This window comes from Bos javanicus, chromosome 22, assembly GCF_032452875.1.
Source record: "Bos javanicus breed banteng chromosome 22, ARS-OSU_banteng_1.0, whole genome shotgun sequence".
NCBI lineage: Eukaryota > Metazoa > Chordata > Mammalia > Artiodactyla > Bovidae > Bos > Bos javanicus.
Genome location: NC_083889.1, coordinates 13,270,217 through 13,295,081, shown reverse-complemented (window position 1 = coordinate 13,295,081; position 24,865 = coordinate 13,270,217). Strand labels below are relative to the sequence as shown.

General features: G+C 41.7%; 1 protein-coding gene across 2 annotated transcripts in view; it reads right to left on the bottom strand.

Annotated features, from left to right (window-relative positions):
- Positions 1-12,253: 12,253 nt before the first annotated feature.
- ENTPD3 (ectonucleoside triphosphate diphosphohydrolase 3) overlaps positions 12,254-24,865 on the bottom strand; it is a 34,452-nt gene continuing 21,840 nt past the window's right edge. The window contains exons 6-11 of one of the 2 annotated variants that reach the window (XM_061396031.1): positions 22,894-23,053; positions 21,709-21,942; positions 16,704-16,976; positions 16,431-16,541; positions 15,454-15,591; positions 12,254-13,612 (exon numbers count right to left, since the gene is read on the bottom strand). In XM_061396031.1, coding sequence (XP_061252015.1) covers positions 13,376-13,612; positions 15,454-15,591; positions 16,431-16,541; positions 16,704-16,976; positions 21,709-21,942; positions 22,894-23,053 — 1,153 coding nt within the window. In that variant the 3' untranslated portion in view covers positions 12,254-13,375. Of the gene's footprint in view, positions 13,613-15,453; positions 15,592-15,726; positions 15,915-16,430; positions 16,542-16,703; positions 16,977-21,708; positions 21,943-22,893; positions 23,054-24,865 lie in introns of those variants that run through there. The other variant, XM_061396032.1, reaches the window with a different exon arrangement.

Here is a 24,865-nt window from a genome sequence, read left to right as displayed (position 1 = left end):
TTCCAGTGAGTCAACTCTTCACATGAGGTGGCCAAAGTACTGGAGTTTCAGCTTTAGCATCATTCCTTCCAAATAAATCCCAGGGCTGATCTCCTTCAGAATGGACTGGTTGGATCTCCTTGCAGTCCAAGGGACTCTCAAGAGTCTTCTCCAACACCACTGTTCAAAAGCATCAATTCTTCGGCGCTCAGCCTTCTTCACAGTCCAACTCTCACATCCATACATGACCACAGGAAAAACCATAGCCTTGACTAGACGGACCTTTGTTGGCAAAGTAATGTCTCTGCTTTTTAATATGCTGTCTAGGTTGATCATAACTTTCCTTCCAAGGAGTAAGCATCTTTTAATTTCATGGCTGCAGTCACCATCTGTAGTAATTTTGGAGCCCAGAAAAATAAAGTCTGACACTGTTTCCACTGTTTCCCCATCTATTTCCCATGAAGTGGTGGGACCGGATGCCATGATCTTCATTTTCTGAATGTTGAGCTTTAAGCCAACTTTTTCACTCTCCACTTTCACTTTCATCAAGAGGCTTTTGAGTTCCTCTTCACTTTCTGCCATAAGGGTGGTGTCATCTGCATATCTGAGGTTATTGATATTTCTCCCGGCAATCTTGATTCCAGCTTGTGTTTCTTTCAGTCCAGCGATTCTCATGATGTACTCTGCATAGAAGTTAAATAAACAGGGTGACAATATACAGCCTTGACGAACTCCTTTTCCTATTTGGAACCAGTCTGTTGTTCCATGTCCAGTTCTAACTGTTGCTTCCTGACCTGCATACAAATTTCTCAAGAGGCAGATCAGGTGGTCTGGTATTCCCATCTCTTGAAGAATTTTCCACAGTTTATTGTGATCCACACAGTCAAAGGCTTTGGCATAGTCAATAAAGCAGAAATAGATGTTTTTCTGGAACTCTCTTGCTTTTTCCATGATCCAGCAGATGTTGGCAATTTGATCTCTGGTTCCTCTGCCTTTTCTAAAACCAGCTTGAACATCAGGAAGTTCACGGTTCACATATTGCTGAAGCCTGGCTTGGAGAATTTTGAGCATTACTTTACTAGCGTGTTTTAATAATTACCCATTTATGGTCAATCATTCAAACATATTTATGTTTAATGCAAAATTTTGTTTTATTAATAGGAATACAGTCATCCCTTGGTATCCATGGAGGATTGGTTCCAGGATCTCCATAGATACCAAAATCTGCAAAGGCTCAATACCTTATATAAAACGACTTACTGTTTACATGTAACCTACACACATCGTCCTGTATGTATACTTTAAGTTATCCCTAGATTACTCATAATACATAATACAATATAAAAGCTATATAAATAGTTATAAATACAGTTGACCTGGGTTTGAACTGCAAGCATCCATTTATATTCAGATTTTTTTAATAGTAAATACTGCAATACTACATGATCCATAGTTGGTTGAATCTATAACTGGTGACCTTGAATATAGAAGACTCATGGATATGGAGGGCCAGCTCTTTCTGTTTTTGCTGTTCAGAGAGTTGGGATCCCTAACCGTAGTGTTGTTGAAGGGCCAACTGGGTCAACTGCTCTAAATAGTTTATAGCATATGGCAAATTCAAGTTTTTTCCTTTTGGAACTTTCTAGAATTTTGTTTTCCCTGGACATTTTTGATCTGAGATTGGTTGAATCCGAAGAATGTGAAGCCTGCAGATATGTCGGACTGATGGTATATAGACTCTATACCAGTGCTGTCCAATAGAAACATAATGTAAACCACAAGTACTAATACAAGCCACCTTTATAATTAAAAATGTTACTTAAATGTGATTTAAACTTTTCTAGTCATCCATGTCACAAAGAGAAAAGAAATAGGTGAAATTAATTTTAATGGTACATTTTCTTTTTTTCAATATATCCAAAATATTATTTTAATAGATGTCCCATATGCAAGTTATAATGACATATTTCACTTTTTCTTTTTGACATTAAGTCTTCAAAATCCAGTGTGTATTATACATTTACAGCACACTATAATGGGACTATGTACATAGTGGCTTTCATATGAGAAAATATAAATATACCCACTAAATATGATTATTCTGAAGCAAGTTTTAGACATTGTATCAGTATATTCATAAGCAGTTCAGTTTGTATTACTACTAATAGTATTCACATTAAAATTTTTCCTTAGTATAAATTTCTAGAAATTAGATTGTTGGATTGCTCATTTAAAATCTTACAGCCTATTACCAATAATTTTCCAGAAAGTTGACACCAATTTACACACCATCAGGAGTGCTTGATGGGGCCCACATCACTCCATACAGTGTATTTTTATTCCTGACTAGGTTTCTGAAATCCAGAGAAAGGCAATGAGACTTTCATCCTGAAGAAAGGTCAAGTTCTAAGATGATTTGGAGGTGAGTTTTAGGCAGATAAGAACAAAGCAACAAAACCAGGGGCCTCTTGGAATATTACTTTGTTTTTCTTTTCTTTTTTTAAGGAAAGAATAGGGCAAAGGAAAAAAGATAGTGGGGAGGTAGAAATAAAACAGACAGACTCTGGGTAAAGATGTCTGATAGAACACCAACATCTAATTGTGTTCCTTCCTCACACTCCAGTAAAAGTACAATGAGGCTCTGCCTAGATACTTGGCAGTCCTTGTTTATCATCTCATTTTTGAGCGTGGGTGTTGGTGAATAGGATGAAAAGCTGATGTAAGTTCTAAGTTCTTGACTCAAGTTTCACTACAGAGTGATCTGACTGGGGAACTCCAAATGTCAGCACATTTTGTCCTTTTTCCTGGGCTGTTTGGGTTTCCCATAATGGAAAACTTTTCCAAAGTCCTGTCTGGAGGGAGAGTTACACAGAACCCGAGGGATGGACTTGAGATCTAAACAGTGTGTGTGCTCTGTCTGGTTCTCTAAATCCTGCTGTTCTGGGTATGATACCTCCAACTTCAGCTGTGACTTGTGCTGTCCAGTCCTCTGCCTGTGTTGGGGAGAGAGAATCATTCTTTAGCAGAGTAGGAGAAGGGATTAGGGAGCTACATTCTTAAACAGCTTTAAACTGTTTTAATCTTGTAACCATCTTTATTTTATATCCACGAACTCAGCTTCCAGCTGTACATGATACCATGAACTCCTGAACTTTTTAAAGATGCTACTGTTTAAACAGGTTGATTCTCAATTTCCTCATTGAGTTAGGATTAGGCTTTCTTGGATAGCTAAGCCATTAACCCTGGTCCATCAGCTTTTCAGGTGCCAAAGCTGTTGTTGCCATTTTCTTTCCTCCTCTTTTCCATACTTGTGGATTTGTGCTGGTGCAATGTAGAGTTAACTCTCTCTGATGCATTCACTGCTCAGTTAATGGCAACCCCATATTTCTAGTTCCTTAGGCTAAAATTTTAGAATAATAATAATCCTAGACTCCTCCTCTCTCTCACCCCGCATATTAATAAATGCAACAGCAAATCTTGGTGCTCTGACTATTGCTCAGCGTCTCTAGCACTACCAGCCTGGTCCTCGCCACTAGCATTTTTTGTCTGTATGTTTCTAACTGACTACCAGTTGATTTTCCTGTTTCTGCCCTTGCCCCTTTTGCTTTATTTTTATCACTGCAGCTAGAGAGCAAACCCTCTAAACCAGAAGCCAGATGCCCCTCCTTTGTTTAAAACCACCTAATGACTCTGTCTTGCACAGTCTGTTTCCTGTTAACTCTCTGACCCCATTTCCCACGTCTTCTAGTTATTTGTTCTCCTCCAATCACTCTAGCTTCTTTCTGGACCTTGAATGCCTCCTACTTGCATATGCTATTTCCTTTGCTTAGCGTGCTCTTCTACCAAATACTGTCAAATGGCTGACTCCTTCACTTCCTTCAAGTCTTTGTTCAAATGTCATCAGACAAGACTTTCCTGACTTGTGTGAAGTAGCAATCCCTGCACTCACTATCCCGTTACTATGTCTCATTTTTCTCTGGATTAGTTGTAATCCCCTGAGCAATATGCACTTAATGTCTGTTTCCTCCAGTAATGTCAGTTCCATGAGAGCAGAGACTTTGTCTTTTTTTTTAATTGGTGTAGCCACAGCATCAAGAACAGGATCTGGTTCAAAACAACAAAATTCTATAAAGCAATTATCTTTCAATAAAAAAAAAAAAAAGAACAGGATCTGGTTCAGAGGATACTCACAGTATTAGCTGAATGAATGGATGACTATATTAAAAGAAACTGAGGTATAGAGAGCACCTAAGAAGTGTAGGCCAGGGTCACTCAGCAGCGAATAGAAGAACCGGGATTCAAACCAGGTTTGTGTGATGTCAGTGCCTGAATTATTAATCCTTTTGTTTGATATTTGGGAAGAATTTTTAATGAGGTATGAAAGTGCTAATGAAATAAGTAATGAAATGCTATAAAAGAAGTAGATATAAAGTTGTAACTCCAGTATGATCTTAACTATGTGAAAAAATGTAGAGAAAAATATCCAGAAATAAAAATACCAAATATAAAGCAGTGGGTTTCTGAGTGATTTAAAGTATATTTTAAAACTCTCTTATTGTAGAAAATTGTGAGATACACAAAGCAGACAGAACTATAGCAAACCTCCATGTACCCATCACCCAGCCTCAAGGACAATCAAACCACAGGCCAGTCCTATTCCGTCTGCATTCTCCCTTCTGTGTTGTTTTGAATCAGTTCACAAATGTGATGGTCAGTTTTATGTGTCACCGTGGCTAGGTTACAGTCCTGTGTTATTTATTAATCTAAAGTGACTAAAACCATAATCAGTTGTTTTTAAGTATGGGAAATTATCCTAGGTAATCTAGCTGAGGCTGTCCTGTGGGTTTCTGACTCTCCTCGATAACCCCTACAGTCACATCAGTTACTAACAAAAGCAATTTCTCGTGAAATTGAAATTGTATGTATCAGTGTATCTCCTACTTGTTCTATTTCATGGGTTAAATCCTAACTGCTATAATAGACGTATCAGTTCATCTTAAATGGTTTAAAAAGTTTCTAAATGGTGATTCTTTTTTCTTTCACTTTTTATTGGAATATAGCTGTTTTACAATGTTGTATTAGTTTCTGCTGTACACCAAAGTAAATCAGTTATATGTATACATATATTCTCTCTTTTTAAGATTTCCTTCCCATTTAGGTCACCACAGATTATTGAGTAGAGTTCCCTGTGCTATGGAGGTTCTCACTGGTTATCTATCGTGTACGTAGAAATGTATATATGTCAATCCCAATCTCCCAATTCCTCCAACTCCTCTTTCCCCTTGATAACTATAAGTTTGTTCTCTACATTGTGACTCTCTTTCTGCTTTGCAAATAAGTTTATCTGTATCATTTTTCTATATTCCACATATAAGTGATATTATAGGATATTTGTTTTTCTTTTTCCAACTTCACTCTTTTTGACAATCTCTGTGTGCGTGCTAAGTCGTTACAGTCATGTCTGATTCTGTGTGACCCTGTGGACTGTAGTTTGCCAAGCTCCTCTGTGGAGCTTGGGGATTGTCCAGGCAAGATTGTCCAGGAATGGGTTGCCATGCCCTCCTCCAGGGGATCTTCCCCACTTAGGGATCGAATCTGAGTCTCATGTCTCCTACATTGGCAGGCAGGAGCTAGCTTCACTAGCGCCACCTGCGAAGTCCATGACAATCTCTAGGTCCTTCCATATCTCTGCAAATGGCACTATTTCCTTCCTTTTTATGGCAGAGTAATATTCTATTCTATATGTGTACTGCGTCTTTATCCATTTGCCTCTGTCAGTGGACATTTAGGTTGCTTGACATGAGTCCTTGCTATTGTAAATCGTGCTGCAATGAACACTGGAGTACATGTGTCTCTTGAATTACAGTTTTCCCTGGGTATAGCCCAGGAGTGTGATTGCTGGGTCATATTTTTAATTGTTTAAGGAACCTCCATACTCTTTTCCATAGTGGCTTTATTAGTTTACCTTCCCATCAGTGTAAGAGGGTTCCCTTTTCTTCACACCCTCTCCAGCATTTATTGTTTGTAGATTTTTTCGATGATGGCCATTCTGACTGGTGTGAGGTGATACTTCACTGCAGTTTCTTTTTTCATTGTAGTTTTGATTTGCATTTTGGTAATAATTAATGATGTTGAGTCGGAGAAAGCAATGGCACCCCACTCCAGTACTCTTGCCTGGAAAATCCCATGGACGGAGGAGCCTGGTAGACCGCAGTCCATGGAGTCGCTAGGAGTTGTACATGACTGTGTAACTTTTAAGTAGACACCCTGAGCGACTTCACTTTCACTTTTCACTTTCATGCATTGGAAAAGGAAATGGCAAGCCACTCCAGTGTTCTTGCCTGGAGAATCCCAGGGACAGGGGAGCCTGGTGGGCTGCTGTCTCTGGGGTCGCACAGAGTCGGACACGACTGAAGCGACTTAGCAGCAGCAGCAGCAGCAGTGATGTTGAGTATCTTTTCATGTGTTTGTTGGCCATCTATATATCTTATTTGGTGAAATGTCTATTTAAGTCTTTTGCCCATTTTTTAATTGTGTTGTTTTTTTGATATTGAGCTGTCTGAGCTGTTTGTATATAAATCTGTTGTCAATTGTTTCATTAGCAAATATTTTATCCAATTCTTAGGGTTGTCTTTTCATTTGTTTATGGTTTCCTTTGCTGTGCAAAAGATTTTGAGTTTGATTAGGTCCCGTTTGTTTATTTTTATTTTCATAAGCGGTAGGCAAACAGTAAGGATTATTCTTGAAAAAGAAATCCACAATACCATTATTTCACCTAAACAAAAATTAACAGAAATTCCTTGATATTACCAAATGTTTAAATTTCCAATTATCTCATTATGTTATAAAATTAAAAATATTTTTAAACTCTAATTTTTTTTTTTCAGCATCTTTAATTAGGGAGGAAAAAAGTGCATAACCAGAAAGAGTTTTCTCCATAGCTCCAGTAGGGGGTGTTAGTGTCTCACATGTTTCAAGAGGAAAGTTGATTCTTTTCTCTTCCAACCTTAGTCTTCCAGCCCAGTGAGAGATTTAGCACCTGATAGACTTTTGGAAAATGTTAGTGCATTCGTGCTTAGTCATATCTGACTTTTTGCGACCCACTGGACTGTAGCCTGTCAGGCTTCTCTATCTGTGGGATTCTCCAGGCAAGAATACTGGAGTAAGTTGCCATTTTCTTCTCCAGGGGATTTTTCCGACCCACGTATCAAACTGATGTCTTCTGAGTCTCCTGCATCTCCTGCAGTGGCAGGTGGATTCTTTTACCACTGAGTCACCTGGGAAGCCCTTGGTAAATGTATGATGAGTGAATAAATAAATGGGTGAAAGAAATACTTTTTTATACTTTTATTCATTGGCTGTACTCTGTGCCAGGTCCTAGCTGAGTGCTACATTTTCTCTTTTTAAAATTTGTAACAGGAGGCAGATATTATCTCCATCTTATACATGAGAAAATCTAATGGTCAAAGAGATTGAAAGACTGTATGAACATCATGGAGGTAGCAAATCCTGAGTTAGCCCAGATCTATAATTTTATTTTTCAGTCACGTAGGACATACAGTAAGTGTATGAATGGTTGAAAAAGGGAATACCTGTAACTACTACCCATTTGTAGAACCTCACTGTCAAACATGGAACAACAGACTGCTTCCAAATTGGGAAAGGAGTATGTCAAGGCTGCATATTGTCACCCTGCTTATTTAACTTATATGCAGAGTACATCATGTGAAATGCTGGCTTGGATGAAGCACAAGCTGGAATCAAGATTGCTGGGATAAATATCAATAACCTCAGATATGAAGATGACACCACCCTTATGGTAGAAAGCAAAGAAGAACTAAAGAGCCTCTTGATGAAAGTGAAAGAGGAGAGTGAAAAACCTGGCTTAAAACTCAACGTTCAGAAAACTAAGATCATGGCATCCGGTCCCATCACTTCATGGCAAATAGATGGGGAAACAATGGAAACAGTGAGAGACTTCAATTTTTAGGGCTCCAAAATCACTGTAGATGGTAACTGCAGCCATGAAATTAAAAGACGCTTGCTCCTTGGAAGAAAAGCTATGATCAACCTAGACAGCATATTAAAAAGCAGAGACGTTATTTTGCCAACAAAGGTCCGTCTGGTCAAGGCTATGGTTTTTCCAGTAGTCATGTATGGATGTGAGAGTTGGACTATAAAGAAAGCTGAGTGCCGAAGAACTGATGCTTTTGAACTGTGGTGTTGGAGAAGACTCTTGAGAGTCCCTTAGACTGCAAGGAGATCCAACCAGTTCATCCTAAAGGAAATCAGTCTTGAATATTCATTGGAAAGACTGATATTGAAGCTGAAATTCCAATTCTTTGGCCACAGGATGCGAAGAACTGACTCATTTGAAAAGATCCTGATGCTGAGCAAGATTGAAGGCAGGAGGAGAAGGGGATGACAGAGGCTGAGATGGTTGGGTAGCATCACTGACTCGACGGACATGAGTTTGAGCAGATGCTGAGAGTCGCTGATGGACAGGGAAGCCTGGCATGCTGCAGTCCATGGGGTCACAAAGAGTCAGACATGACTGAGTGACTAAACTGAACTGAACTGTCACTCCATAAGTCCTGTTTTTACGGACTGTCTGCTTGTGTGCCCCCAATAGTCATATGTAGAAACCATCATCCCCAGTGTGGTGGTGTTTGGGTATGGGACCTTTGGGAGGTAATTAAGGTTAGATGAGGTTATGAGGGGGGTTCACTAATCATAATGAGATGATTATAAAAAGAGAGAGCTCACCTTTTCTGCATAAGCACAGAGGAAAGGTCAGTGAAAGGGTAGCCATCTACAAAGCAGAGAGCTCTCACCACAGGCACTGAACTGACCAGCACCTTAATCTCAGACTTCTTAGCTTCCAGAAGAGTGAGAAAATAAACTTCTATTGTTTAAGCCACCCAGTCTGTGGTATTTTATTATGGCAGCCCTGCTACTGCTGCTGCTAAGTCACTTCAGTCATGTCTGACTCTGTGCGACCCCAAAGAGGGCAGCCCACCAGGCTCCACCGTCCCTGAGATTCTCCAGGCAAGAACACTGGAGTGAGTTGCCATTTCCTTCTCCAATGCATGAAAGTGAAAAGTGAAAGTGAAGTCGCTCAGTTGTGTCTGACTCTTCATGACCCCATGGACTGCAGCCTACCAGGCTCCTCCATCCATGGGGTTTTCCAGGAAGAGTACTGGAGTGGGATGCCATTGCTTTCTCCAGTGGCAGCCTTAGCAGACTGAAATACCTGTTTATCTCTTTCCATACAAAAGGTATCAATTTTACCTTCTTTGTTTAGTTTTACCTGTTTTTGAGCTTTATTTTAATGGAATTATTCTACCTACCTACTTAATGACTTGTTTTTTAACCTCAACATTATGTTTCTAAGATCCATCCATATTGAGTATATATGTGTAGTTCTTTTGTTTTAATGCTGTATGGTATTTTCTAGTACCAACATGTTACTATTTATTCTTCCATTTTATGAGATGGGAGTCTTGGTTGCTGGTAAGAACATTCCTAAACATGTATCCTGATATACATTAGAACACATATCTCAAAGATAAATACCTTGGCCTGGAATTTCCCGGCCATCTGGTATGCATGTCTTCAGCATTATTAGATAATAGCACAGGTTCTCAGAGTGGTTGCACTAACTTTCATTCCCACCATCAGTAAATGAGAATTCCATTTTTCTATACTTTCATTAACACTTGGTATTGTCAGACTTTTAAATTTGCCAGAATAATGGGTATATTGTGCTATCTTATAGTATTAATTTGTATTGCCCTGACCTGTTTAATGAAATTGAGCACCTTTTTATATTTATTGGACATTTAAATTTCTTCTTTTGTAAAACGTCTTTTCAAACCTTTTGCCCACTGAGAAAAACTGGGTCATCTGCCTTCTCACTGATTTGTGGTTCTTCATACAGTTAATCAGCTATATACTTTGCAGATACCTCTTCCCATGCTATGGCTTATTTTTTCATTCTTAATGCTGTTTTTTGACCAGTAGATTAATCACATTAATCTAATGTGATCCATCATATCCAGTATTCTTTTATGGTTAATGCTTTTTGTGTAGTGTTTAAGAAACCCTTTCCTTATTTAAGATCTTACATTTTCCACCCTACATTCTATTCTAAAACCTTTGTAGGTTTATCTTTCACACTTACTACCTGGGGATGATATTTTTAAATCCTTGTTTGTTTATTTGGCTGCATCAGGTCTTAGTTTGGCACACAGGATCTTCGTTGTATCATGCAGGATCTTTTGTTGAGGTTCACAGACTCACTGGTTGTGGGGTGTCAGTTACTTGCTGTGCAGCACGTGGCATCTCAGTTCCCCAACCAGGGATTGAACCCATGTTCCCTGCATTGCAAGGCGGAGTCTTACCCCCTGGACCACGAGGAAAGTCCCTGGGAATGATTTTTGAAAATGTGAGAGGAAGGGTTGAATTTCCTTTATTTCTCCATGTGGAAATCCAATTGTCCCACTTTTTTCACTACCGCTCTGATGAGATACCTCTGTCATAAATCACACAACTATATGAATGGGTATGTTGGACTACAAAATTCTAAAGTCAGATGCCCAACTGTCATGATGTTGACTTTGTGAAGGGAAATATGATGGACATAATGTGGTTTCCTTGTAGTCAAAGTGTGGAGTCCTAACCAATGGGAATCCAGGGAATTCCCCAATTTTTAAAAAAAAATTTATTTGTTTTTTCCAAATGTATTTTAGACTTAACCAGACTCTCAACTCACAATCTCCATCTCCAAAAATGCTTACTAGCTGGTAATGCTGGTGTGTTATTTTACCTTTGAGCCCATGTTTTTCTTGCATGGTTATTAAAAGGAGTAGGCATAATTTGTGACACCTAATCATAGTTAGTGATTTATCATCAGTACATATTTCACATGTAAGCACTTGCCCTGTTTGGAGCTTAGGAGCTTGGAGTTCTGTAGTTGTGTTAATTTTTTATGGCTGTGTAACAAGTGGCCACAAACTCAGTGCCCTATTACAGCACCCATTTCTGACCTCACAATTCTGGAGGTCAGAAGTCTGGGTGGGTTCTCTGCTTAGAGACTCACAAGGCTGAAATGACTGGAGGCTCTGAGGAGATCTGCCTTCAAGTTCACTTAGGTTGGTGGCTGAGTTCAACTCCTTGCAGTTGTAGGACTGAGATCCTTCTTCCATGCTGGCTGTCAGCTAGGGGTTACTCTTAGTTCCTAGGGGCTGCCCTAGGGCCCTTTCTTCCCTAAGGAGGATATCTACACAAATCCTCCTAATGCTTTGAATATGACTTTCTTTCTTGGAGAAAATGAAAATGAAAGTGAAAGTCACTCACTTGTGTCCAACTCTTTGTGACCTTATAGACTATGCAGTCCATGGAATTCTCCAGGCTAGAATACTGGAGTGGGTAGCCTTTCCCTTCTCCAGGGGATCTTCCCAATCCAAGGATTGAACCCAGATCTCCTGCATTGCAGGAGGATTCTTTACCATTAGAGTCACCAGGAAAGCCCAGGAATAGTGGAGTGGGTAGCCTATCCCTTCTCCAGTGGATCTTCCCGACCCAGGAATTGAAGTGGGGTCTCCTGCATTGCAGGTGGATTTTTCATTAACTAAACTATCAGGGAAGCCTGGAGAGAACACTCTGCCTTTAAAGAAGTCATGGAAATTGTAAGTTGAGATTAGATTAGAATTTTGTAGTCCAGTTGCATGACTAGCAACAATATGAGAATTTGTGTAGTTTTTAAAAAGTAATCCAAAAAAAAAAAAAAGTAATCCAAGAGAGAGATCATGATGTGTGTGTGCACGCGTGCATGAGTGTGTGCAAGGAATGCTTTGTGAAAGAAGTAGAGCTGGGATTGAACCTTGAGAAATATGGTGGTTTGGATGAGTGGGAGGATGACCCACAGTCTAGGTAGGGAAAACTGTGAACAGTGGTGCACTTTGGGATGGGAGCAGCCATTCTGGTTGGGAATCAAGATGTGAGTGGCAGGTTGTAGCCTCACAGAAGCTTTGCAATGTCAGATAAGGTAAGGAAATGTTGGACTCAGTTATCTCAAGGAACTGAAGGTTTATTAAAGTGAAACACTTTGAGCTCTTTGGAATAAAGGTGATATTGATGTGTGACTTTCTTAATACACTAGGAAAGTTTGCTCAATAAACTTTTTTAGTTGTTTAGCTTCTTTTCATAGATGCCACCTTGGGTCCTGAAGAGAAAGAGTACCATTTGCATGGTAACAAACACACACTGCAAGTCACAATAAAATAAGTCTCCTTTATTCTGTACTCAGTGAACAAGCTATAATCTGAGAGAATGTTGATTTTTACTTTGCAGCCATTGGACTTGCTAGAGTCCCTTCCCACTTTGGAGTTAAATATCCCTGCAGCTTCCTTTCTGCCCTCAAAGTCAGGAACTATGGCTACTGTGTGCAAAGGCCTACCATCTAGGAAAGTGATTGGTAAGCAAATCAGAGAAGAGGATGTCCTGTGACAGCATCAGGTGGCCCTGTGGGAATGGTGGGTGAAATATACACAGGGTGCTAATGATGGAAAGACAACCCTAAGCAAAAGCCTAGCAAAGGCAAAATGATCTGGAGCATGATAGCCTTGCTAGGAATAGACAGTTCACAAGGGCACAGAGCAGTGGGAAGGGGAGGCAACGAGGATGATAACACACGCAGGTGGCGATCTAATGACCAGAGCCCTGAGAGGGAACCCTACTTCAGGAATGGCCTGTAGTGTTCTGGTGGATGTCCTGTGTGGCTCTGCCCTTCAGGTTCTGCCTGCATGACAGAAGCTTGGTTGTGGCCACTGTCCTTGGGGGTGAAGGAGGATTTTCCCCTAGACACAATATTCTGCCAAGCTGAGGGAGCTCAATGTTATTAATGGTTGTCAAGGAAATTCTTAGTTAAGGACCAATGAGAGGAAGCCATAAAATGAGATATTTGATTGGACCAGATGCTTACTAGACACCTGCCAATTTCCAATCCTACTGGGAGGACTATGGCATTTTTGAAGGAGGGAAAATGCAAACTGAGCCCTGAGGTCAACTCTTCCACATTTCATCTGTCATCTTCTCAACTTACTCTTCCTGTGGGACACTTGGAATAAGGAGGCTGACCTTGATGGCCTGTCTCTCCTCTGTTCCCCAATAGGTCAGCTAGTGGGTGGCGGGGTCTCTGGCAGAGGAATGTGCACAGAACAGTTGAGGGACTTCCCAAGAGGTGTTTTGACATAAATCAGTATCTGAGAGGCACAGGACCTAGGCATTGGACTTTAGCTGTGTTTCCCGAAGATGGACATTTTGCTTGCATTGTCTGGTGCCCCCCAAGCTGGTTATGGGCAGCTCTCAGGCTCTAGGAACCACTCTGTGAGGCTCACTCAGAGTCCACCATGTTGTCCAAGGCATGCTGGGAGCGCCTCTGATTCCTGGACAACACACACAAGTATACGAGATATGTCAGACACAGCAAGGCCACTGCTGCAAAGAAGGCGAGGGTGCCCACGAAGGCAGATGGCTTGATGGGCAGGCGGATGAGGGGGCTTTCGGCTGGGATCTGGTTGGTCAGGCTGAGCATGTAGCCAAGAGACCAGGCTATGCTGCTGTTCCCCACCTGTGGAGTAGAGGAGATGGCTCAGTTCTCAGGACTGGGCTTGAGGCACAGATTATATCCCCAGGACACACCACGGTCACCCTCCTGAGACACCCCCAGGAACTGTGGCCTAAGGAGGTCAACAGACTTGCCTAAGTTCAGAAACTGCAGAGACTGGTCTAGAACTCTGGTCATCATGACCACAAAGGCTTGAGTGCCAAACCTCCCACACTGCAGAGAACTAATCCTCACAGCCTCATCACAGCCGGCGTGAAGAGGGCACAGTTAACAGCAGTGGAAATTTTTCGATCACTGGGTACATTAGAGTCTACAGCTAAAGAAAGAGGTGATGCATGTTTTACCAAACCCAGGACCAGTTTCTAGGAAAAGAAGGTCAGTCTAAGTGGGAAGCAGACTGTGTCAGTTCCATCTGGTTGTTCCATCAATTTTTGCTTGCATGGTTTTAGGTCATTTTTGAGATGTATAAACGTTTCACATTTGTAATCTTCCATCCGCTCTCTCTCACTGCGGTGTCTTCTCTTGTTGCAGAGCACAGACTCGAAGGTGCACAGGCTCAGTAGTTGTGGTGCGTGGATTTAGTTGCTCCCTGGCATGTGGAATCTTCCCAGACCAGGGATTGAACCCATGTCCCCTGCAGTGGCAGGTGGATTCTCATCTACTGAGCCACCGAGGAAATCCCCCACATATTTGGGATATAAATCTTTGTTTGGCAAATCTCCTGAAGTCTTTTTATATCCTCACACTTGAATACTGATTTGACTGATATTAAATTCTTTATAAATAAAAGAAAGGAACTTGAAACCTAGAATTATGTATCCCCCCAAATTGGTATTTAATGGAAAATCATAATGTGCTTTTCTGGTAATTAGATTAATTAGAAACAAAGCTTGGAGAGTACATGCCACCAGCAGTCCTTATCTGTCTCCAGACATCCTTATTTTTTATGGCTGACTCAATTTTATCTATGTAAAACAGTCACAAGCCTAATACTGGATGTTGCTTGCTTTAATCTAATTACTGCTGAAGCTCATATTGTACAGACTGACTCCAGACATACTTCAGGCTTTACATCTGCTATTCCTGAAATGAGAAAACCCTCCAAGAACCTGGGGAACAGAGTGCTGGATCAACACAACAGCAAGGCTGAGTCCTGAAAGCAAAGTACAGAGGCGCCTCACCAGTTGGCTGTCATTCCAGAGTCAGACCATTCTGGACACTTGAAAGTGAATACAGTGACCTCAGACTCATTCCAAGATCAAATCCTTACTTAACGGCTGCTAACTTAATCCCTGTGCTCTAAAGAATAGATCTCCCTCTGACATCTGTGTAAAGTGGAGATCAGTTAGTTACTATCCTCTTAACAAAATTGTATTTGAAGCTTCTTGTCAGGATAAAAAGTTTCAGTTCCTTAACATATTTATGGATTCACGCAACAATATTTACCAAGAGCCTTCTATGTTCTCAGCCGTGTGTGAGTGCTAGGAATGTGAGGATGATCAAGCAAGTCCTGTCCCCATAGAGCTCAGAGTCCACAGTTCTTGACTTCCTCAGCTCACATAGAAGGTTTCTTCTATGTGAAAGCTACCCCCACAGAGCTCAGAGTCCACAGTTCTTGGCTTCCTCAGCTCACATAGAAGGTTTCACATAGAAGGAAGACCACTTCCTCTAAATTCTCCATTATCTCTTCTCATAAGCTCACCAGGGATCAAGCCTCATTGGCTCCCATTCAGCAAGTTTAAATCCCCAATTCCCACTTATCTCCTACATTTCTTTCACACACGTACAACCAAACATCTATTTTTGGGAGGAAGAAGAGGAAAACAATTTGTGCTTTGACTTACTTCCTTTTTAAAATGTATTTGGGGCCAGCTCTCCTCGGTGAATTTGTATCCACTTACAAGCAAATGGTAGATATAGTGGGCCGAGAAGCAGTAGGAGCGTGCATACTGCTCATCAAACTGAGGCAGCAGCAGTGGGAGCTGAAGGCAAGTTCAAAACAGGGAGGAGGCAGGTTTTAAAATGCGCATTTCAGAACAGCTTAGGTCACAGTTATATTTTAAAGAATCTTATCAGAGAATTTAATCATTAAAATTACTATAAAATAATACAATGACAAAAAATCTGTTTATTTCATTTTTTAGATTCCACATATACGTGATAAAGTACAGTATCTGTCTTCCTCCATCTGACTTATTTCACTAAGCATAATACCCTCCAGGTCCACTCATGTTGCTAAAAATGGCACAATTTCATTCTTCTTAATGGCTGAGTGATATTCCATTGTATATATACACCACATCTCCTATATTAAAAAAAAAAATCCCTTTATAACATAACCGAGTGGTAAAGAATGCGCCTGCCAATGCAGGAGACATAACAGATGCAGGTTTGATCCCTGGGTTGGGAAGATCCCCTGGAGAAGGAAATGGCAACCCACTCCAGTATTCTTGCCTGGAGAATCCCATGGCTAGAGGAGCCTGGACAGTTCATAGGGTCACAAAGAGTTGGACTGAAGCGACTTAGCACGCATACAATATCATGGAACAGCAATCTTAAGTTTATAGAGTGCTTGTTACATGCCAGACACTGTTACAAACATTGTGCCCATGTATAGAACATTTAATCTAATTACTGCTGTAATCTAATCACAACACAGCTGTGAGCTGGGGTTCCTTATTAATCTTACAGATGTGGTGAAGGAGAACAGCATAAAAGTCAGATTCAGAACATACATACACACACACACACAGGCACAAATGAAATCTGCTCTGCTATACTGTTTTGTACCAATATGGGTCCTTTTTCTTTAAATACTGACCTGATTCCAATTCTTTGAGCAGAAATTCCAGGTGCTCAAGTTGAAGGCGTGCAGAGAAAAGCTACCTGAAAGGTTGAAAGCATTGGCTGTATAGTAGAATCCTGCAAAAGCCTGTAAGGAAGTTGTACAGAAGGAAATCATTTCTCAGAATGTGATATAATGAAGGTTTCAGGGCAGGGAATAAGAAAGCGGGAAACACCTCAGCAGAGGAAAGACAGGAAGGTGAGAAATAATCAGTAGGGGGAAAAGGGATCTCTGTTGTTTTGCTCTTACCACAAATGACCCTTTAACTCTTGGCTGATACACCCCATCAAAGGAACAAGCTTCGTGATCATGGCAAGCGCTGAAGTTGAATAGGGAAGCCACCTTTTCCCTACACAGTGATGGGTCCCCGGTTCCTTCAAAAGTGATGGTGTTGTTGGGATTATATCTTTCAGGTCTCAGGTCCTCTGTACACAGGCTGCCAAACACCTGTGCCTCAGTGAAGGTGGTGATGTAATTCTGAGGGTAACAAGGGTTGGTGAGCGTGGTTTCAGTGGTATAATCCTGTAGGTAAAGAGTAAGATGTTAGAAATCACTCTTGTGGAGGTCCAAGTACTTTCCTTTTGCAAGTCCTCACTGTTGTTCCCCTCCAGTGCCAAGAGAGAAATGGAAAAAAGGCCATTATACGTGCGGTGGAAGGGGAGTCCCAGGTTGCCTAAATAACTCTACTTGGGGAGGGGGGATTATCACCCTGCACCAGGCACAATACCAGGCTGTGCTCCAGCACTTAGCACAGCTGCATGAAGCAGGGTTTATGAACTCCATTTGGATGAGAAAGCAAGATATGTTTAGGTTAATCGACCATTTTGAAGAGCATGTTATCTATCCATCTAAAAATAACAATTAAAAAGGTACAAATAAACGTATTGTGAAAATTAAGGCTCATTCCCACCCACTTTATCCACCCAGCTTCCCTCCCTGGAAGTAACCACTGTTGCCAGTTATAGTGCATTCTGACAGATTCTGTGTATACTTCTATGCATGTGTGATTACATTTTCTTTTCCCCTCGTTTTCTTTCTTTAAATTTTAAATCATAAATGGCAGTGCTCTATACACACTGTTCTGTCCCTTGCATTTCTTACTTAAGAATATATCTTTGATATTTTCCTTTCATTGTCCATGTACGAGTGACCTCTTCTTTTTACACTAGCTTCTTTCATGCTAGCTACCTAGAACTCCACTGTACAAATAAACTGTACTTTATTTAGGGAATCCCATCTAGAGGAAAATTTAGCTGGTTTCCAATCACGTGCCATTATAAAACAATGATGTAATAAATACCCTGTTACATAGAAATCTTCCATCTGTTTGTAATTTATTTGGTGTTAAGATTGTGGTAGGGATTTGATTTTACTTTCTCCAGATGATTATCTAGTCTTCTATCTATAGCGAAAAATGTTCCCTTTATTTAATGCTAAATTCCAAAATGTGTTTGGTTCAATTTATGGGCTCTCTTTTCCAAGGAATTGGATTTGAACTCTGTGTAATTTCAAAGCTACTAAAATGTATTTTAATCCTCTACAGTATAATCTTGGCTCAGAAAACACTTAGCTCAGCTCTCTTATTTTACTGCTGAGGAACCTGAGGTACACATCAAAATAATGTAATCATTTAATGAAAGGCAGTCGTAGGATTCTATGCAGAATCCTACAAAAGTCCAACACTCATCTGATATGAGTGTCCTACAGAAAGATCTTAATATGACGGTGGAGGCAGCAAATGGGCCCCTTCTGCTTCAGTGGTGTGAAAAAGTCTATGGTGTTCAAAAGTTGTTATGTCTAATTTGTAACATATCACGTCATGGTCACCCTATGGCTGAAATAATCATTGAAAGAAAAAAAAATAAAACCAACAACTAATCATTTAGTTTCCCCCTCCAAATCTGACTTATACTTTTTTAATAATTAAAATAAGTCATTTCTGGCCTGGCTTGGAGAAGAAGCAAAATAATGTAAATTATTTTTGGCTAGAAGAAGCTTGCTGCTGCTGCTGCTGCTAAGTCGCTTCAGTCGTGTCTGACTCTGTGTGACCCCATAGACAGTGGCCCACCAGGCTCCCCCGTCCCTGGGATTCTCCAGGCAAGAACACTGGAGTGGGTTGTCATTTCCTTCTCCAATGCATGAAAGGGAAAAGTGAAAGTGAAGTCGCTCAGTCGTGTCCGACTCTTCACGACCCCATGGTCTGCAGCCTACCAGGCTCCTCCGTCCATGGGATTTTCCAGGCAAGAGTACTGGAGTGGGGTGCCATTGCCTTCTCCAAGAAGAAGCTTAGTAAAGATTAATTCAGTTCTCTTTTTGGATCATGAATTATTTGTTAGAGCATTCCTGAAATGTAACTTGCCAATGTGCCAAGTTACTTAGTCCCTCAACATTTAATAAATCTTCCCTGAATTTAGTCTTTGCAGGGCATTATCATGAAAGGGTCATGTACTTCCTTTGTAACTACACGACCAACATAGTTTTTCTTTTTAAATAATGTGTTTGGAATACTGCCTGTGCTTGTGCTCAGTTGCTCAGTCATGTTCGACCCTTTGCAACCCCCATGGACTGTAGCTGGCCTGGCTCCTCCATCCATGGGATTTTCCAGGCAAGAATACTGGAGTGGGTTGTCATTTCCTCCTCTAGAGGATCTTCCCAACCCAGAGATCAAACCTGTGTCTCTTACGTCTCTTGCATTGGCAGGCGGGTTCTTTACCACTAGCACCACTTGGCAAGCCCATATATATACCATATGAAGCCAAATTTGTAAATACACATATTCTTGCATTAAAAAGAACTGGAATAAAATGCAAAAATATGTTGATGATGGTAATTCCAAGTTTTGTTGTTTATTATTTATATTCTTTATGTCTGTATTTTCTCTCCGCCCCGCCCCCCACCCCCCCACCGAATATGGGTTACTTTAAAACCAGAAGAAAAAAATCTTACTTAACAAGGAAGAGAAAGTGAATGCATGTCCCTAATGTCTAACATGCTATCAGAGTGAGACTTGAGCCTTGGGGTCACTGGAGACCCCTTAATTAAGAAAATAATTTGCAAAGTATATATTGGTAGCTCAGATGGTAAAGAATTTGCCTGCAATGCATGAGACCTGAGTTCGATTCCTGGATCAGAAAGACCCCCTGGAGTAGGAAATGGCAACCCATTCCAATATTCTTGCCAGGAGGATTCCATGGACAGAGGAGTCTGGCAGGCTACAGTCCATGGGGTTGCAAAGAGTTGGCCACAACTGATTGACACTTTGACTTTTCATGTATCTAGGTGTCACTCTCACCACACTCTGTAGCCCTTTATATTTCAGTCCAGGAACTGAGACCTGGACTGGAAGCAATTACTCAGGCAGCGTTCATGATGCAATAGGCTTTGGGAATCTTTAAGCTGAGGTTTGGCAACACGTCTTTGGAACATGAAAAATTGGCTAGGCAGGTCGGGACATGCATTTGTGGGTGATCCTCATCACACCTGGATCCTGCCCCACACATGAGTCAGAAGGCTTAGAGGGCAAAGCCACTCTCTCAGGCATCCACATGTTACCAGGCAAGTTGATGATGCCCCCTGTCCCTGTGAGTTGACTATATACAGTGAGAAGCAGGGGTGTCCCACCTCTGCCCCCAGACCTGGGCTCACACCTTGAGACCTGCATTCTCAAGTTCAAATGAGACCTCACCCAGGTGGAGTATTCACTTCTCTACTGTAGACTGTTAGGTACATAGACAGTCATTCTTTAATAAATCTCGTAGGAGTGTGCACAAATATGCATACACACACCCTCATGGCCAGCCAAATTTAAGAGATTAGCTTCTCAAACCTAGATTCACCCTGGGAAAAGGGTGATTTCCCCTGCCTCCCTTCTCCCATCTGAAGTCCAGAGGAGCCCTGCCCTCCCTGACTCACCCTGCACCCCTTCTAGGGCCAGAGCTAGAGGAAGGGGCCTTAAGTATTGCTAGAAATAAAAGGAGAGAGAAAAGAGGAGCCCAGTTAGAGAGGGTTGACTAAGCTCCCTGCGGGGTTTGGTTTGGCCGAGTGGGGGTGTGTATTTAGGAGTCTGGCCTGGGCACCAAGTCTCCTGAGCCATGGAGAAGTAGCTCAGGGCTGCCTGCAGGGCCCCTGCTCTGTCTTCCCCAGGAGTGCCCAGCCCCTCCCCAAAATACATGTGGCATACCTGTGTGCTGGGGCTCCAGCCTTTCCTGTGAGGCTGAAAGAGAAGTTTTGGGAAGAGGGCCAGACCTGGAGGGTGAATTCTCACAATCCACCCTGCATGAATACTCAGTAAATGCAGGGATCTGAAGATGTGAGTTCTACTGATGACTCTTTGTAAACCAATCCAATTTTTCTACAGCTAGTGGCTGGGAAATACTGCTTCCTTCCTCATGACAAGAGTAAGCTGCAGTGGTGGGGGTTAACCTACTGATGCTGTGTCCACTACATTCAGAGGCTGACTCAGCCCCTGTGCCCTGCCCCAGGTCCCCTCAGAAGTCAGGATCTGTGGCCTCCAGTTGGCCTCATGCCCTTCCAGGAGATCAAGATTCCTTCCCTTCATTCTCCTTTCATCTTCATCGTCCCTTTTCAGCCATGGTCGAGGTGGATGTCCCCTGAGCACTGGAGTTTGGGGCCCAGGGTAACATCCATGGTGCTAGTGCTCTCGCTGCCACAAACAGTACTCATGTCAACTTTATATTAGTGACAGCCTAACTGATGTCTGAAGTAGCCATACCGTATAAATTACTGATCAATGTGATGGAGTTTGGTTGCTCTAAGATCCCACCATATAAAGCACATTAAAATCTGCCTAATACAGGCTCATCTAAAAGAAGCCTGAGCCTGGGGAGGTCCTCTACCCTCTCTGTTGTCAGCAAGCATTTCTCCTGTGACCAGGTTTATTATTTTGTCTGCACTCAGGGGAGTCTCTGCAATCTCCAGCTTCTTTAGCTACTAGTTTAAAGCAGTTTGTGTCCGTAAAGGGATCCCAAGTCCTGAATCATTTATAAAACCTCTGGGGCTCTGGAATTGCCCTGGACTTCTGACTCAAATATACTGGAAATGGTCAACGTATCAGAGAGAGAGAGAGAAAGAGAGAGAGAAAGAGAATGCTTGGACCCCTACAAGTTAACAGGAAAATGCTGCTGTTTCCATCCACCTTCTAATTGGAATGGAAAGGACAGACCCCAGAAGGCAAGGCATCTTCCCCTCAGCCAAGACCCCCGAGGGAACACCTGTCACCCCCTGGCTTAGGTACCTGAAGGAGGGTTGCCAGAAACCTCTTCTCAGCCTCGTTCCGGCCATAGCACTGGAAGCTGTGTGTGTAGAGCGTGTATTCGTAGCCATACAGGGTCACCTTCATGATGTCACTGGTGTTCAGCCCCACCTTCTCTTCTGCTGCGAAGGATATTTGGGTGGAGGCACCACCCAAATCCAGGGCCCCTGTGGTCTCCTTTCCACTCGGATGCACCCACATATGCCACAGGCTCTTCTACACAGTTGGAAAAAGAAGCAAGAAAAAAGACCAAAGGTGCCATCTCTGATTGGCCAGGGTTCATCACCCAGGATCCATCTCCTATTGCTAAGAAGTATGACACGGGGTGCATTCAGGGCCAAATCTCTCCTTTGTTTCATGGGTGGTGAACTCAAATGCTTTCAGGGACTGGACAGGCAACATAAATGAGTGAGTAGATTAGGTGTACACAACCGGGAATGGTGAGGACTGTGGCCATCTGGGGAATGCATGAGATATAGACTCTGTTCCAGTTGGTTGTTGGCATGCAGGAATGTGAGTCTGCTGTGACCAGCTCTTCCAACTTTTGGGGAGTGAGGGAGTCCAGAAGAGGCTAGAATCATGGATATCTACGGGAATTTCCAAAATATTAACTAAATTAATTAACTTTAACTAAAAATATATTCAAGGGAGAAGAAAACAGGTCTTGGGCTGGACATGGTAGGTACCCTCAGTTTATACCCTCTGTGACACGGTGATTATCTTTCTGAGTCAGCTTTCCTCTGCACCAAAGGAGCAGGGAGTGTGGAGACCGGAGTGTGAGACCTGAGGACACAGAGTGAGTAGGAAGAAGGCCGCGTGAGGGCTTTGTAAATTCCTGACGGCTACAGGGCTTCTTGGAAGTGTCATTCTCTAGTTGTATTTCAAAAGACTCATGGCCTACTGCAAGATTTAGATCCTCCCTCCCTCCTCAAATTTCTTGTTGGTTGGTAAAATGATATTCCCCTCCCCCATGCATTTGTCTTACTTAGTATCCAAGGCTTTGTCCCAGCTATACATGTCTTTTCTTGGCTATTGTATCACTGCTGTTTCCCTAAAAAAATGACGCAGGACAGATGGCCCTGTCAGCATGCACCTCTGCTTAAGCTACCAACCCCAGGGGACAGAATAAACAGCAAGATTAAAAACCATGCATTTGTTTTCACACACCTCCAGGAAATTTCCCATTAAATAGTTGGCTGTAATCCATCCATATATCCCTTCCTCTTGCCCAGAAATGATTTGAGCATCCCTAAAATCAAAGGGCTGAGACTTGAAGTAGTTTTCAATGCTCTCAAGGACTTCATTAGCTGCTGTTTCGTTTTGCAACCTATGCAAGGCACAGAACACAAAAGGCTGAGTGCCCAGACAACAATCTTAAAATAACCTCCCCACTCCCTCAGGCAGGGACCGTTTTCCAGATGTAGGTAAGATACAGGAACCCCCTCTGCAAATTGAAGCTTCCCAGGCGACCATGAAGGCAGGCTGCACTTGTTACCTGTCAAACTGCCAAGCAGGGAAATAGCTACCAGTAAAAATATCACTTGTCCTCTCCTCCCTTACCTGTTTCTATTCTGCTGTCTAGCAACCAGCTAAAGAGCCTCCTACTCAATCACTGTTGCTCTGTCTCAGATCAGCAGAAGAAAGGAGATTAGTGAAGGCATAGGAGTAGCGTAAGTATTCACTTGGGGCACTATACAAAGAAACCCTCATCAGGCCAGAAGGATGGGGAGCTTAGGAGGGAGGTGGAAAGGAAGAGGGGTTTTTCGCTGTCCCCGCTTTGCTTTTTGGGAGGGCTTTGGCATGAGGGGATATGATGGCCATCATGGCTGCCACTGAATTGAAATCCTTTAGTGTGCTGACCCATGGAGGAGTGGTGACGTAGCATTCATATCACCCGTGACATAGTGTATTTGTATCATTTATCTGTGCCATTTTATGGAAGAAGGCTCGCTTGGGACACTCTTTTCCCTTTCATCAGGGTTAAAGAAATTCGGGGGGCACTGGCTCACTCTCGGCTAAAGAAGAAGAAAGAGCAATGCTACAAGCTGAAGTCCATTCCAGTTCAGTAGCAATTTATCACTGCTTGGAAAATAATGAATAATTTTCTTAGTTTAATTAGTTCTCATCCCAGAGACTCAAATGATTGTTTTTTCTATATTTGACTTTTCTTGCAATTAAAATATCAACTAGTTCCTCAGAAGAAATGGATCACCATCAGGAAGTTGTGAAAGAGTTCACAAAGAAGTGTCAATATCTATTCAAATGTAACATTCACCTTCTCGCTAAGGGGCAGACTTTCTATTTCATGTTTCTTTTTTTCATGCCTATAAATCACAGAGCCTTTCAATGATTTCTCACTGAGAGGACTGGGAGAAGAAAGCAACCAAGACAAAGTTGACGAAGTTGAGTTCTTTGCTTCCATTAGAAAGAAAAGACAGAAGGAAGGGATTTCTATATCATTTCTATTTCAGGGAAACACAGCAATCTTGAAAACACACTGCAGAATCCAAGAGTAAGGAAAGAAACCTGACTTCCTTCCACATTCTACTTGATCAACCAGGACATAAGAATAGAAAAAAACGAGAGAAAAACTACAAGGAAAAGGCTCAATCCAACTGAAAGTGCTTCATGATCTTTTTGATTTATCATCTGAAAGCGACTCTGTTTGTTCCCTTGAAGTTTCTGCATGTGGTGAAGAAAATACATGTAATTTTACATTCCTAGGATCATAGACAAAGTGACTTTGCAACCAAATGAGTGTCATCGTTTGGGGAGAAAGCCTTATTTTCAAAGTTTAGGGCAGCATCTGCCCTTTAATTTCGGTAGTTTTAAGTTTGATGGGTTTTTAAAAAACTGTTTTTCTTTTATTTCAAGGTCAAGGAAATATTATCATGGAGAAAAAAAATGAGAAAGGACATTCAAAAACAATACAATGGGGCTAAAAGTCATGGCTGAAAATTTAGAAGGAACTGCTTAACTGAATGAAATGTTTATTTTTTATAGTAACTCCAAAGGCCTTGGGGCAAGGAGCAGAATTCCCATTATTTGAAAGCAGATATTTTGGTGACATTTTGTATGTGGATAGAAGCTAAAAAGCTTAGTAGTATAGTGGCTTACATTTAGTGGAACTGGTTGTGCA